Source organism: Rhinolophus sinicus, linkage group LG05 (genome assembly GCF_036562045.2).
Source record: "Rhinolophus sinicus isolate RSC01 linkage group LG05, ASM3656204v1, whole genome shotgun sequence".
NCBI lineage: Eukaryota > Metazoa > Chordata > Mammalia > Chiroptera > Rhinolophidae > Rhinolophus > Rhinolophus sinicus.
Genome location: NC_133755.1, coordinates 65,317,801 through 65,333,679, shown reverse-complemented (window position 1 = coordinate 65,333,679; position 15,879 = coordinate 65,317,801). Strand labels below are relative to the sequence as shown.

General features: G+C 35.0%; 1 protein-coding gene across 11 annotated transcripts in view; it reads left to right on the top strand.

The window, feature by feature from the left end:
• LIMS1 (LIM zinc finger domain containing 1) overlaps positions 1-14,174 on the top strand; it is a 154,066-nt gene extending 139,892 nt beyond the window's left edge. For 6 of the 11 annotated variants that reach the window (XM_019715012.2, XM_019715011.2, XM_019715013.2 and 3 more), the window contains 9 exons: positions 2,863-2,929; positions 3,728-3,848; positions 4,293-4,442; positions 5,830-5,980; positions 6,496-6,588; positions 7,378-7,426; positions 8,778-8,853; positions 9,055-9,247; positions 11,453-14,174. In XM_019715012.2, coding sequence (XP_019570571.1) covers positions 2,863-2,929; positions 3,728-3,848; positions 4,293-4,442; positions 5,830-5,980; positions 6,496-6,588; positions 7,378-7,426; positions 8,778-8,853; positions 9,055-9,202 — 855 coding nt within the window. In that variant the 3' untranslated portion in view covers positions 9,203-9,247; positions 11,453-14,174. Of the gene's footprint in view, positions 1-2,862; positions 2,930-3,727; positions 3,849-4,292; positions 4,443-5,829; positions 5,981-6,495; positions 6,589-7,377; positions 7,427-8,777; positions 8,854-9,054; positions 9,249-11,452 lie in introns of those variants that run through there. The other 5 variants (XM_074332324.1, XM_074332323.1, XM_019715010.2 and 2 more) reach the window with 2 other exon arrangements.
• The last annotated feature ends 1,705 nt before the right edge of the window (positions 14,175-15,879 follow it).

The window sequence follows — 15,879 nt, the reverse complement described above, 5'->3', positions numbered from 1 at the left end:
TTAATATTTCTTCTAGGCTTATTACATTTTAAACTAGTTTGGGATCGTAATGTGTGGTTTCTTAGAAAGGCACCATTTATGGAAGTTTGATTCTTCCAAATTTATAATTTCTGATTTTTCTTCATTTTACATTCCTATAGTTTTACTTTGGATCAACTTCTGGCCTTTTTCGTAGGCTTGGAAATCAGGCCATAACTGTTGATCATTTCTACATACTGTAAAAAAGAGGCAGCTCGTTATAGCAAAAGATTAGTTCTCCACTTGCTGTTGCTCTCACACTGGGATGGGCAGACCCCAGGGTATGTGCGGGGTTTGCAGTATGGATGGTTGCAAGGGAACCCATTTCTGAATCCACGTATTTTGGCTTCAAGGAACTCAGTTTCTGGATTCTCCCTCCTAATATTGATTTGCCTGATAATATATGTGTATTCACAGTAGCATTTATTACTTCTCCCAATTTACAAAAGAAAGGAATCTAAAACCTTACTATGATGAATTACTCCAGGACATCAGTTTGAAGGGACTAGTCAAGGGTACTTAGACTCATACGCTTCCAGTCTTTCCCTGCCTCGGGCATTTTCCTGTTGAGGATGAAGCTTGGCTGTAGGAACTGTGTTAGATGTTCTGTATTCAGATATGTGGTAGATTGGGAGATGTGGGGAGTAGTCAGTGACAACTTGCCATTTAGGACTTTTCCTTTTTCATCCCCTAATTTCAAAAGGACTCATCCTTTTAAGGGAAAGTCCTGTGAAAGCAAAGCGAAAAGAGCAATGGTCGGAAATTGTGGACATGGTGAGTTAGTGTAGGAGCCAGAACAAACCACCAAAACAGAGTAGGTTTGTGACTCTCACAAGGCACTGAGAAGTTAAGCAGCTTGCCCAAAGTCACACAGCCTGTCCGTGGGTCAGCCAGGATTTAAACTCAGGCTGTCTAGATCCACGGTCAGTGTTGTTAACTGCTATGATATGCTACCTATTTGAATCATATCTTAAAAGACTTACTCTAACTACAACCAATCCTACTTTTTTCTACCTTCTGCTAACAAATATAGTATATATGCTAACTGCTGGACTTACTTTGTTTTGATTTTTAAAGCAATGTATGTCTTTCTCTTTCATTAAATACAGAGTAAAACTTGATCTTTTTTTTCCCCCTCATTAAACTTTCTTTTGAGGAGCCTCAAAATTCTGTGACAGATTTTTGGTCAAGTTGTTGCCATTAAAAAGTACTGATTTTAAAAACTGCCACACAAACGGAAACAACAAATGGTCTACGAAACATTCTATACTTTCCTTCTAAAGGTTTTAGGATGTGTTGTTATTATCAACCAGTCTTTTCCTATTAAAGTTAAATGGTCATTGAGACACAGTTCTGAGACCATTCGTCCATCACTGATTAAGATTGGGTGGCAGGTAAAAAATGGATCGTTTCTAACTAAATGATTGGAGCTATTTCTGAGTTTTTATGTTTGATTTCTTTTAAAATTACTACTAAAGGCTAAACATCAGATTTCTATACATGTACATAATATACGTATATTCAATAGAGGAACATATCTCACTTCATAAATAACTTCTACTTTGGGCTACACATTACAATGCATTACATTATGAGAGTATTGAGTAATAGCATGTTGATCTTACGTTTGTAACTTTTAAAAATCATTCATTTAAATGTGTTGGAGTTTATTCATTTGAATTTAAAAAATGAAGTTAAGACTTTCTGACACAAAATAAATCTGCTTTGGCTGGTTTGCCAATTAAACTATTGTAGATATGTTGACTAAGTTGAATGAGTTAATCTGCAGATAATTTTCGTAATTGAGAAAATTAAGGTGACAACTGATACGTTATTAAAAGTGGATTTTAATAAAGAGTATATGATTTTTTACATATAACTTGTAAGGAGCTCAAAGAGTCAAAGAAAGACATTATGTAATTCCCACAACTTATTTATATGAAAAGGGTGAAAGCAACCTCCAAAATAGAAAATAAATCTAGAATTAATGTTGAACCCTGACTCTTCTAGTGATAAGTCATATTTATTCATGGATGCATGAAATAATTTGAGAGGAAAGAGTAGCTCTGCTCATCTCATTAAGATAAACTTTTCAAGAAAATATTTAAATAGTAAAAAATAAAATTTAACATTTGTAAAATGTTTTCATCATTTGTATACTAATAATCATTTTAATGATAACTTAAGCCAGAAGAAAAAGAGTGTCACCTGTTAGAGCCTTATGGATTCAGAAAGTAAAACAAATTTTAATTGCAATGAAGTACAGTAAGGCAGTCAGTTAGAGACCTTAGTATAAAAAATATCATACTAGTACAAAACTTCGAGGGAAATGAAAACAGTTCAAGGAAAGAAGTGAAGGATGCAAATTTTCTAACTATTAAAAATGAATATATTTACATTTTAAAAGGGTTTTGGCCCCATTTAAAAATGTTTAAATTTAAGATACGGTAGGATATTTACCTTTTACAAATATTTAAGCTGACGGTAAAATATTTTGGATCTTATCCTTTTAAAATGTGGAATGGGGTTTGTATGTATGTGTGTATTTTCTGGGGAGCGAGGTCTGTAGCTTTCATCACATTCTTAAGGGTGGAATATGTGAGCCAAAAAACAGTTAAGCATAGAGTCCGGGTCACCAAACTTTGGAGGCACAATATTCTAGTTGTATCTTTCCTGTGCCCACATGTAGATATATGGAAGGTACAAAAGTGTATCTGCTTTTAAAAATCATAGTAGAATTATAAATTCTTAGGGCAGAGCTCTTAGTTCAAGCACATCTTTCCTGTATGTCTCTATAGAATGGTTATTTCATATTTACAAGTTGCTGGTACTTTTCTATTTCAGTTTGAAGGAAGGAAGTACTGCGAACATGATTTTCAGATGCTCTTTGCTCCTTGCTGTCATCAGTGTGGTAAGTTTTACTGCTGAATGCAAAATAAAAAGTAAGTGTCAAAATTATTTAAGTTATTTAACACTACTAAAGTGTCAGTGGTACAAGGGTTTTTGGTGCTCGTTATAAATAGTGTTTATGTACTTTACCAGCCCTCTTTCCTAATACTAAGGACATCTAGTGTGAAGGTATTTCAGGACTGCCTAGGGCTTTTCTGTTAGGTGGTCTTTTGAAATGTTCTTTTTCGCCTGTTAACGCAGACGTTACCTCCTTGTTTCTGGGTTTGCCAGGAAAGACAGGGAAGCCACCGGCGAGGAGCTCGCAATGCTGACGGATTGCTGTGTGTTACACAAGTGCTGGACTTGCTTGCATCTTAGCCTCTTTACTGGTTGCGAACAGTTCTACGAGAAGGTGTCTAGAGATTGGAGAAACTGAGTAGAATGTTGTAAAGGCTTAATGAAAGAAGAAATTAAGCATGGGTGACAAAATGTGCTGCGCATTTCAGTTTTGTGTGTTCGTGATGAACAGAAATTACCAAAAGGCATTCACGAGAGCCCAGTACATTGTTTGGAAAAGGAAAGCCAGACTCAGAGATGTGATAAGACAGCCCAGAAATCAAGCTACAGAACCAAAACAAGGGCTTAGATGCAATAGAAAACATTGTTCTAATGCAGTGCTCACTGGGGCGGACACATACATAAAAAGTCCCAATTTGTGAGAAAGGTTTAAATGCATTTTTTCACCCTCATGTTTTTTCCCTTACTGCTTTTAGCAATAAGATGCCACACTGGACTTCCTTTGTGTGTTACTTCCCCATAGGTGAATTCATCATTGGCCGAGTTATCAAAGCCATGAATAACAGCTGGCATCCTGAGTGCTTCCGCTGTGACCTCTGCCAGGAAGTGCTGGCAGATATCGGGTTTGTCAAGAATGCTGGGAGGTAGGAGTTTTTTTTATCCTTGTCAAGTGTGGGTGGATAAAGTGACAACTACAAGGTCATTTATATTTTCTCATGGATTGTAAGGCGGTGCTTTAGGACACTGAACTTAAGGTTGAGAGATTCAAGACTGCAGTGTGTTGATTTGTCTGGTGCCTGTTAGGAGAGGGCAGCAGTGGTCATCTGCCACATGTGTTCCAGGGCCGACAAAAGGGGGATGGGTACTTAAAGTGGAGTTTCTTAAAGGTCAGTCAGATTATTTGGACAGGAATAAATCATTTTTCTTCTTTAAAATAGTGGCTTGATTCTGCTCTATTAAGTCAGCAGTGAAAGAAATGGTTTCTTTCATTTCTTTTCAGGGAAAAGGGAAGCATATTTCTTTTTAATTGTTAGGAGGAACCTTAGACTTTAAGTTTCAGTTTCTAAAGAAGTTTTGGCTCTGTTTAGACATCTGTGTCGCCCGTGTCACAATCGTGAGAAAGCCCGGGGCCTTGGAAAATACATCTGCCAGAAGTGCCATGCCATCATCGATGAACAGCCGCTGATCTTCAAGAATGACCCTTACCATCCAGACCACTTCAACTGTGCCAACTGCGGGTATCGCCATGCCTTTCTTCTTTATTGCACAAATAGTGGAAATAAAGTAAAAGATCACATTCATCTGTATTTCAGTTACTCTGACAAACCAAATTATTTTTCTCCAACTTTTAATGTGGAAAATTTTAAATGATGCTATAGAAGAGTCAAGAGAATAATATAAATAACACCTACTTACCCTTCATTTACTTTCACCGTTAACATTTTGCCACATTTGATTGTGTGTGCAGCACACTTTGTGTGTGTGTGGTGTTTGTGTGTGTGTGCACAGGTACATATACAATACCTTGAAATATTCAGATCATGTTAAAATATCCCCAGTCATCCCCAGAAGTGTTTTTCTAATGCAGGATCAAAAGAAAGAAAGAAAGAAAAGCTTTAAAAAGTCTTATTTTTGTATATATGTGTGTGTATATATATATATATATATATATATATATATATCTTTTACAGTTGTAATAATTGGGGTGTTGTCTCGAAATATTTTAAATTACATCTAAAGGGAATCTTTCTTTCTTGAAAAACTCATAAACTGTTAGGCTATGATTTCTGAATTTGCTATCTAGTGTACAAATTTAAAGGCAAAAGGTACTCTACCATAATAAGCAGTATGCACTTCCATGTTAAGTTGTAATAGGGGAAGAGATTAGGTAAGCTAAGGGTTAAACAAACAGCTTCATGGTGGATGTACAGCCACCTCATCTTTTTGTGATTATCAGTTTGTGCCTCATCTGGTCTTCTTGCCTATCCTCCCTCTGGTGGGATGTTTCTCATTTTTCATTAGCACTTCGAAAGAATTGTTTAAACAGATGAAATTCAGACAAGTCCATTTGGCTAACGGGCTATCTTTGGTATGTTTATTGACACAGGAGACTGAAAAATAATAGCTTACTTAAGCATTTGGAGACAGAAAATTCTGGACAGCTCATTTGTTTATTTCCTGTTAACCCATAACTGTTCTTAAAAGCTTGTGACAGTTTAAATAATTATTAGTAAATGGAATTAGTCTCCAAACTCCTCAGTTATTTGGGGAAGATAATATCCCTGAGTCTATCCTCAGTACTGTGATTATTCTCCTCTAGCTTTTAAAGGAAGACAAATGGACTATAATGTGATAATAGATAAGAAATGATAAACATGACCAGTGTGTTGGTATGTATCTGACTTATGGGTATATTTTATCATTATTCTGTGGTATTGATGTTTTGATAGGAAACTAAAACCTGTTCAAACCTATTAATTTTGGTTACTCTGATCACTGAAAAAGAAGTTATAGGGAGTGTTATAGTGATACCTTCAAAAACCTTCTAAAAAGTGTTAGCCACCTTGGTGCCTGTCTCTTTCTGTCTGGTGGTATCATTCCGATGGGTATCTTTGTCATGAACAGGAAGGAGCTGACTGCTGATGCCCGGGAGCTGAAGGGAGAACTGTACTGCTTGCCCTGCCATGATAAAATGGGTGTCCCCATCTGTGGCGCTTGTCGGCGACCCATCGAAGGGCGTGTGGTAAATGCCATGGGCAAGCAGTGGCACGTGGAGGTGAGTTCTCACTGGTGCAGGGGTAACCAGTACTTTTGAATTGCCATCGTTCAGATGTGTTAGCAAGATTAGGAGATCGTAAAGATTAAATATGGACATTTTAAAAATAACTGACTTTGAAAAAAAAAACCACTGACTTTGTATAAAATTAAGAATAGAGAATATACTGCTTTTGTGATCTCTCAGTAATGACATAGGATGTGCTCTTTTATTCTTAAATCTTCTTAAGGCAAGAAGTGTCATGGTCCATGTCCAGCAGCCCTCGCTTACAGATGCTGCTAAGATGTTCACCTCTTTTCTCATTCCGTCATGTTTGAATAGGCTGTGTCCTAAATTAACCTGTGAAAGACACTGAATTAAGACTGGAAGTACGACAGGATTACCTATGGCCAAATGAAACAACTACCTCAAAATTTCATGTATCTTCTGTGAGGATAGTTTAACTTTGGAGTTTTACTTCATTGAATCAGTAAAATATGGCAATTCAAAACTGACCTGTAGCAATTTTTTTTCAGCATTTTGTTTGTGCCAAGTGTGAAAAGCCATTTCTTGGACATCGCCATTATGAAAGGAAGGGCCTGGCATATTGTGAAACCCACTATAACCAGGTATTGATTGTACCCAGTGGATACTAGATAGACTTCTATGAATTGAAGCTTATCAATATTTTAGCTACAAAGAAATCTCTTGGAAAATGTACATTGGGCTATCGAGATTTGTTTTAACTTTTTATTGGGGAAATAATTTCAGACTCACAGAAAGATTGTAAAATAAAAATATAAAGAATACTTATATAACTCTTACTCAGATTCACCGTTTGCTTCATCATTTGCATGTGTTTGCTCTCTATAAAAACACACACTTCTGTAAATGCACATACCTTTATAAATAAATATATATATATACAGATAGACACATTTTTTTCCTGAAGCATTTGATAAGTTCATTGTGGTCCTTTACCCCTAAATACTTCAATGTATATTTCCTTAGAATAGGGAACTCTCTTAGGTAACCATAGTTATCAGTATTGATACAATACTTTAATTTATTCCAATTTTGTCACTTGACCCAATAATGTCCTTATAGGATATTTTTACACTCCAGTACTAGACCCAGTCTAGGGTTGTCATGTTCCTTTAGCTTCCTTAAATCTGGGACATTTCTAGAGCCTTTTTTGTTTTTGATAGTGACGAAAAGTAAATTATTTGCATCGTGAGAAGTAAAAATTAGTCAGCGAACTTATACTTGTTTTCTCTAGTAATGGTAAAATCTGGTAATCAGCTATTTGTTTTTAAGTGGTAGAAATAACGGAAATTCCATTAAATGTTTGGTGTTCTAAAACTTAGTTCTAACACATCCTGAATTTTTACCACTTTTTTTTTTTTTTTCATTTTCAGCTATTTGGTGATGTTTGTTTCCATTGCAACCGTGTTATAGAAGGTGATGGTAAGTAACTGGAGGATTTTACATGGCACCATATTGACACAAAAACACTTGAGTAATGTGAAAATGGAAAGAGGTTGATGATTGTTATTGTTTAGAATGTGATCATTATCAGTTACTTTTTCTCTTTCTTTGGTGAATTTCCCCAGTAATTTATAGCAATGTGATGATAATCGCCTAAGAGTTGGATTTGTTACTCATTTATGATAATACTTTAGGCCAGAGCCACAGGGTTGTTACACTAGGAATCGTGGCAAGTGATCATCACGAACCCTGAGTCCTGTTTCCCTTTCCTTTCCCTGGAATTATATAACTTGGAAGCTGTAGGGCAGTGTTTATTAGGAACAGTTTAATCCGCTACGGTCGTTATGAAGAGTCCCTTTAACCTTGCAGATGCTAAAACCGGGCAGTTGCCTGTAGACATTTTTAGGATTTACCACCCTTGTACTTGGGAATTAGGCATGGCTGATTGACTGGAACAGAAAGGAAGCAGCTGTGTTTACTAATGGTTGCTAGCATAATTCTGCCAGAAACTTCCTGTCAAAGTTTTAAACACTCCTGTTTTCAGCATGCTTCATGGTTCTCAGTAGAGAACCTAACTTGGGAAATACTTTCTGAAACAAAGCCTATAAGCAGTTTGCAAAGGATCAGTTCAGGGAAGCAATCTTTAGTGCCACTGAAAATAAACCTTCCTCCTGTGTGGGACAGTTGCCAAGTGAAAGAAGCTTTCAAAGGAAATGCTCAGCTTTGGAAAAAAAGACTCCTATAGGTGAATATGTTAATGTCTGGATTTTTTTCTTTAATTCTCTATTCCATCTTTCTTTGTTGGACCAATGGCAGTAGGGATAGAAAAGTAGTGGAAAGTGTGCTGGTAGGCAAGCACTGTGCCAGAAAAGCTCGTCTGAGTGACATAATTCACGTTACATTTTACACTGCATCGCCCACAGGAGTGAGAGACGTAAGCTTTGGTATGAAGACATGGTACATACCCTTTACGTGCCTCATAGAATAGTCAAAGAAAAGGGAAAAAAAGTTAACTGTAAATAAAGATTGAGAAGGGCAATAATAATCTTCCCTAAGATGAAGCCCACAGTCACGGAAGACATAAATTAAGTGTTCAGTTTCTATGTTTTTAACAATGTGAAAAAGTGAATTAATAAAATTGATTGATTCAATAAACATTAATTAACACCACTGAGGTTTTTAGCTATGTGATTCTTTGGCAAGAAAACCTCTTGAGAACCTCTTCCAAGTGTCTTGGAAATAACCTTAATTCTGTTTTGAAGTTGAAAATTTAAGCTCCTCCACTTGTCATACCAGTGTATGTGACCAAATGCCTTTCTTCTTCCTCTAGTGGTCTCTGCTCTTAACAAGGCCTGGTGCGTGAACTGTTTTGCTTGTTCTACCTGCAACACTAAATTAACACTCAAGTAAGTCTACAGTTTGCTCCAGTGTGAGTCCTAAGACTGAAAACTTTGGGGTAACATTTTTAGAAACACAGAGTTTTAAAAAAGAGAACTATTTGATTTTTTTTTTTCCTTCTTCTTGCTATTCAGGCCTTCTGACAGTAAAAGTTCTTCCTTTAATTGTTCCTTGTTCTTTCTTCTATTCCTTCTTTGTCCTACTCAAAGGGATAAGTTTGTTGAAATTGATCTAAAACCAGTCTGCAAACACTGTTATGAGAAAATGCCAGAAGAATTTAAGAGGCGACTTGCCAAACGGGAGAGAGAAGCAAAGGATAAGGACAAGCAGAAAAAGAAAAAGCCAGTCTGTTTGTAAACTTTTCTGTCCCTTCTGTCATCATTTTCACTACTTTCTTCTTTGGTTAGTCCTTTGGAATATTGTTCTGTTTTTGTCTTTTCTTTTTTAATTTCTTTTGCATGTGTTTGTAGTCACCAGAGATCGAAATAAAGTATTTATCTTGTGGAGAGTTGGTCCTTTTACATGATAATTTTAATTGTAGAGCTTAAATTAATAAGGTTCACACTTAAGCCAACTTGTACTTCACTTATTTCCCTTCATCTGTAGATTCCCTCATCTTTTTTTAAATCACAATATGGGATAGATTTCTTTCTTTTTTTTTAAGGAATTCAGAGGGTAGAATTTACATCTCTTAATCTATACTGGGAAAAGTTTTAACATATTTTTGTCTGAAAATTGCAGCTTTTAAAATCCTGGTTTTTTTGTTTCTTTGCCTAAAATAATTTAATTGCTAAATTCCAAGTATCTCATGTTCTGAGTTCTGTATTAAATCCTTTTAGCGTGTTTCAGATCTAAGCAAACACCATCTAATGTACATAATAGGTATCTACTATCTTTGGTGTATGTATATATATTTTCATTAAATGCCCATATGCGACTGTTAATGAATTCATTTTCTTGATGTTTCCAAACTCTATTTTATTCCTGATTTTTATGGAAACTATTTCAGTCTTTGAAATTCTGTAGACTTACTAGTATGATTGTCCTATTTTTTCCTTTATGGTTAGTTACCATTGTGTTCTGAGCTCTAAAAGTTTCTTTTATTTTTTTCAGTTTTCATATTTCCTTCTATAAAGAGGAATTAAAATTCAAATATAAAATTAAAACAGTGGAAGATTTGCTTAGCCAAATCCCTGAAGGCAGTGTAATTTATTTCCTTCATTTTAAAAAATGGCAGTTTTGGGCGGCCGGTTAGCTCAGTTGGTTAGAGCACAGTGCTCTTAACAACAAGGTTGCCGGTTCGATCCTCACATGGGCCACTGTGAGCTGCACCCTCCACAACTAGATTGAAACAACTACTTCACTTGGATCTGATGGGTCCTGGAAAACACACTTAAAAATAAAAACAAATTAAAAAAATTTAAAATGGCAGTTTTAATACCTTTTTTGTTCTAAGAAGTCTTTGGGAGTAGTTTTTAACTAACTAGTACTATTTAAGTCACATTGCCATTTGAAATGTAACATCATTTGAATTACTATCAGCATTAGGATCTCTGAAAAACAGCTAGAAAATAATTCCCATGTGATGCTTTAAAATAAAATATTTTTCATTTTAAATACATGGTTGAGAATTAACTTTATTAATGTTGTTCTTTAAACTTATATCAGCGGATTTAAACAATTGTCATAGATGCAAAGTACCACCGGACTTATTCCACAAATGCTTCTTAAATATAATTTCACAGAAAATGAAGTTATAAATTTGTGCATTTAGTCAATTCTCAATTAAGGACCCTAGATTTCAACAGTAGTAAGCTGTTGTAGTTACTGATTAGAGAAATACATTACAGATAGGAGGCCATCTGAAAATTTGTCTTCTCCAGAACTGTTTTACAAATACATTGTTAATGTATATTGCTATAGCTCTTAAAAATAATTGAATTTTCCATATAGCTGCCATTCACAAAATGTAACCACAGGCAATCTAGTTCACTTGTATTCATTAAGAGTGATTATAAACTTTCCTATATTTCCCCTAGCAATCTTCTTGTCAGACTACCAACCCAAACCCATTATGATTTAAGATTTTTTAAAAGATGAGTTTGTAAGGTGATTTTTTTTGTTGTTGGGGTAGGAGGGAAGCAGTTTTATGCCAGGAAAGATGAAACCTCATAGCTACCTAATTTAAAATACTAAGTAAGATTATTTTGCCTTTAATAAAGAGAGGATCATTCAAATTACAGAAATAATAATTCTTTGCTTTAAATAAGTATTCTTTAAAGTGTTCTGATGGTACTTTAAAATGTGACTGACTTTAGTTCCCTGAATTATATTTACATTGGATTTCCTGTATACTTAGCACTGACAAAAATGTAATACACATTCTGTATTACGCAGGTAGATGTATAAGATCAATTTATAAGGACAATTTTTTCAAATATTGTGAATTTTTTACATTTACCACATTGACAAGAATTGAGATTAGAATCATAGTTTTTGGCTAACACGTCATCATATAGTAGCTGCATTTATTTCAGTAAAATTATTTCACATTATTTATGTCTATTAAATATATTTTCACTAATTTTATTTTATTACTATCTTTAGGAATAAATTTGTGGAGTTTGACATGAAACCAGTCTGTAAGAAGTGCTATGAGAAATTTCCGCTGGAGCTGAAGAAAAGACTTAAGAAACTAGCCGAGACCTTAGGAAGGAAATAACTTCCTTTATTTTATTTTTTCTCTTCTATGCAAAGATAAGAGATCACGTGTACCAACATTATTGACTTGATCCACTCTTATTTAAACCTGTCTCTCAAAATAGTTGAGAGTGAAGAGGACCTACGTGAATGGTTTTCTTTATCTCCTTTTGCTCATTAAAAAAGAAAAAAACTTTGTGTAATCATATTTAAAACACAGATGAAATGAATATTTGCCTTTGTTAATAACCCGTTCCAATTTATTAAAATGTAGACTATACTTAATAGCAAAAAACACATGGTCAAATGTTAAATTTTAATTAAGGTGCAAAAAAAATTAAATATAACTTTTAAAAATGAAAGTAAGGAGTTAGCTTTTACATGTCTCAGCTAAAAACTATAAACTTGTACTTGGTACTCAAAAGAAAATTAATTCCAACTGCTGTTGGGGAGGATATAGTGAAGAAAAATAACCAAGAAAACAAATCTTATGGTATCTTAGTATGTTTATCAGACTGGTAGCTATAAAATGAATATACACATTACTAAGACAAGAAACAAGTGTATTCAGAACTACTTGATTTTTTTTTAATGCAATAATTATGCTTAGTTTTATATTTTGTTCTTGTGAACGTCTTCCTTCATACAGTTTCTTAACACAGTAGTTTTAGCTAGCTAATAGTACGCCTTTTTACATTTTGTGCAAAAAAATGTATTCTATGTATTTGAAAATACAGTATACTTTGCAATATTGGAAAAATGAAGTATTTTTTAATGTATTACAGCAATTATGCTTCTAAGCTTAAGGTCAAAGATGTACTCTTAGAATAGGATATGAAATTAAATTTTATGTAGGTTGGAATGTATCACTTAGAAAGTGAATGTTTATGTATTGGTCATATTGCCTTTATAACCATGTTACCATCTATGCTTTATATATAAACTTGCGTTGCCTTAGAAAAACACATACTTTAATCAGGAATTCTAGCTGTTTCATACAGTACCAATGAAAAATAAGTGCGTTGGTTGAGATTTATAAACTCGAATTCATTTACCACAGCTATGTTACATTTAAAAAAAAAAAATTATCTCCTTTTTAGGAAACACATTAAAATTAATTTCTGTCATATTAGGAGAGAATGATGTCTCTATGTATGTCAAGTTTTTCATTTCAAATTTCATAATTGGATTTTATTTGCTATAAGTAAGAGGTATAAATGACTTTTAAATTGCAAGAGAGATGTTTAAGTGTCAATTTTAGGTTAAAAGTAGTAAGTTCTACTTTATAAATGATAAAGTTTTATTCTGAAGTTTCTAGGTCATTCTTTCTCGATAAACTTGTATGTAAAGCAAATTTTGTGAACACATTAAATATTGTTGTGTTGTTATTTAAAAGTTGCCAAGATGGATTTCCAAGGGGAAAATTACTGGTTTTTCCAAAAATTGCTAAAATGTTGTTTTGCCATTAAAAATATCACCTCAGGATGCTACCACTCTGGCATTAAAATATTTGTATGCATGTATTAAAACATTTGTGCATGCACTTTACAAGGGAACTTCTGTTTCAGTTTTGAGATAACTTATAATGAAGTACTTTATCTTTTAGTCTTCTTTCAGAATTCAAAGAATTACAAATGATTGAAAATAATCAATATTTATAGTTTAATACCGCATGTGTTCAGAAGTTTAAAACAGTCTTTGCATTTCACAGGAAGAATCAAAATCCCTTCGATGTGCCTTTGTCAGCTGATTTATGACCAGCAATGAAAAACTTGAAAGCATGTATTGAATATTATACTATGGATACAGGCAAAATAGGACAGGGTTTGCAGCATAGGGTCTTGATGCTAAACTCTTAAATACCCCTACACCAGAAGTACGGAGCAGAAAAGTAACCGTTTACCTATATTCTCTTATCACTTTGAAGATGCATGGACTGAGCTCAGCTGCTTTGATTACCTATCTTATATAGCCAGGCCTCTCCTGTAGCCAGAGGTCCCACTGCTATCCTTGCTCACTCTTAACATATGAATTAATAGTTCCTAGAAGTTGAACTTATTAAGTCTCTAATACTTTAGCGTATTTTATCTAGATACAGTACTTTCTTCCTTAGTAGGGCCATCGTTCCCTTACATGTGGGAAAGGAGGAAGAAGTTGAAAAGTTGTAAGTAGAATAGAAGACAAACTTGATTTATTTCATGATATTTTTCATGGAGCTTTCCCTAGCTGTGGAAAAACTCAGGTTAGTAAGCATGTCTTTGATTAAAGTCCTGCAAGGCAATTTTAAATAATTCATTGTTTTTACCAAATTCCTAAGTGCTCTTTTTCTTACCAAGCCTAATATAATTGGGGAAAATGTCTGGATACAAATAAAACATTCTTTGGATCATGTTCAAAGCCTTATTAACATGGTACCTGAAATAATAGGTCATTTTGCCTCACTTATTTGCCAAAATAGCCATTTCTAAGTTAAGGAAATTTTGAGGTAGGCTTACAGCATTCTTACAATGTTTCATTTTAGATTGTAAGCTCAATGGCAGGGACACTATCTTGGTAATTATGTTTTTATATAACAACCATTGCAGTGTACGCTTGGTACTTAATAAATGTTCATAATTATTAACAATGACCTGTTGTGCATTGTTTAAATTGAGTGGCTTTGAGACAGAACTATGAGAAGATAGGACTAATGTTTAAGAAAACCCTTTTGGAAGCAACCCAGGTGTCCATTGATAGGTAAGTGAATGGATTAAAAAAGCATGGGACACATACACACACACACACACACACACACACGAATATTATTCAGCCATAAAAAGGAAATCTTGCCATTTGTGACAATATGGATGGATGTTGATTGGCATTAAGTGAATAAGTCAGACAGAGAAAGATAACTACCATACGATCTCATTTATATGTGGAATCTTTTATTTTTTAAATTTATTGGGGTGACAATTGTTAGTAAAGTTACATGGGTTTCAAGTGTACAGTTCTGTAATACATCATCTATATATCACATTGTGTGTTCACCACCCAGAGTCAGTTCTCCTTCCATCATCATATATTTGATCCCTTTTACCCTCATCTACCACTCCCTCCCCCCTTATATGTGGAATCTTAAAAAGCAAACAAACAAAAAAAACCCTCAAGCTTATAGATACAGAGAACAGGTGATTGTTGCTAGAGGTGGAGGGTAGGGGGTGGGTGAAATGGATGAAAGTGGTCAAAAGGTACAAACTTCCAGTTATAAAATAAGTAAGTCCTGGGGATGGATTGTACAGCTTGGTAACTATAGTTAATACTGCATTGCATATTTGAAAGTTGCTAAGAGTAGATCTTAAAAGTTCTCATCATAAGAAAAAAATTTTGTAACTATGGTGACATGTTAACTAGATGTATTATGGTTACCATTTCACAATATATACAAATAAAGAATCATGTACATCTGAAAGTACTATAATGTTATATCTCAGTTTTTAAAACGGAGAGTTACACATTTTAAAAAAGCCACTTTAGGGCCGGCCCAGTGGCTCAGGTGGTTAGAGCTCCATGCTCCTAACTCTGAAGGGTGCCGGTTCGATTCCCACATGGGCCAGTGGGCTCTCAACCGCAAGGTTGCTGGTTCAACTTGAGTGCTGCAAGGGATGGTGGGCTCCGCCCCCTGCAACTAAGATTGAACACAGCACCTTGAGCTGAGCTGCCTTCTGGATGGCTCAGTTGGTTGGAGCACGGGCTCTCAACCACCCTCGACTCCTGCAGGGGATGGTGGCCAAAGCCCCCTGCAACTAAAATTGAACATGGCACCTTGAGCTGAGCTGCTGCTGAGCTCCCGGATGGCTCAGTTGGTTGGATTGCGTCCTCTCAGCCACAAGGTTGCCGGTTTGACTCCCAACTCCCGCAAGGGATGGTGGGCTGTGGCCCCTGCAACTAGAAACAGCAACTGGACCTGGAGCTGAGGTGCGCCCTCCACAACTAAGACTGAAAGGACAACAACTTTATTTGGAAAAAAGGCCTGGAAGTACACACTGTTCCCCAATAAAGTCCTGTTCCCTTCCCCAATAAAATATTTTTTTAAAAAGCCACTTTAAACTTTTATATGTTGTTTGTATGTGAGAAAACTCAAGGACTCTTGAATATATAATGGACACATTCATGTATGTGAATAAAAGAAAATGATTTGGTTACTATGTACAAGCTAAATCTTAGAAACCATGTAGAATGGTGGGAGAGTCTTCCCACTATTCACCATAAATTCCGATAGCTTTCTATTTGTAACAAGGGAGAGACATACCTTAATACATGAATCCAGCAAGCCCTGAGGCACTGTGTGTGGT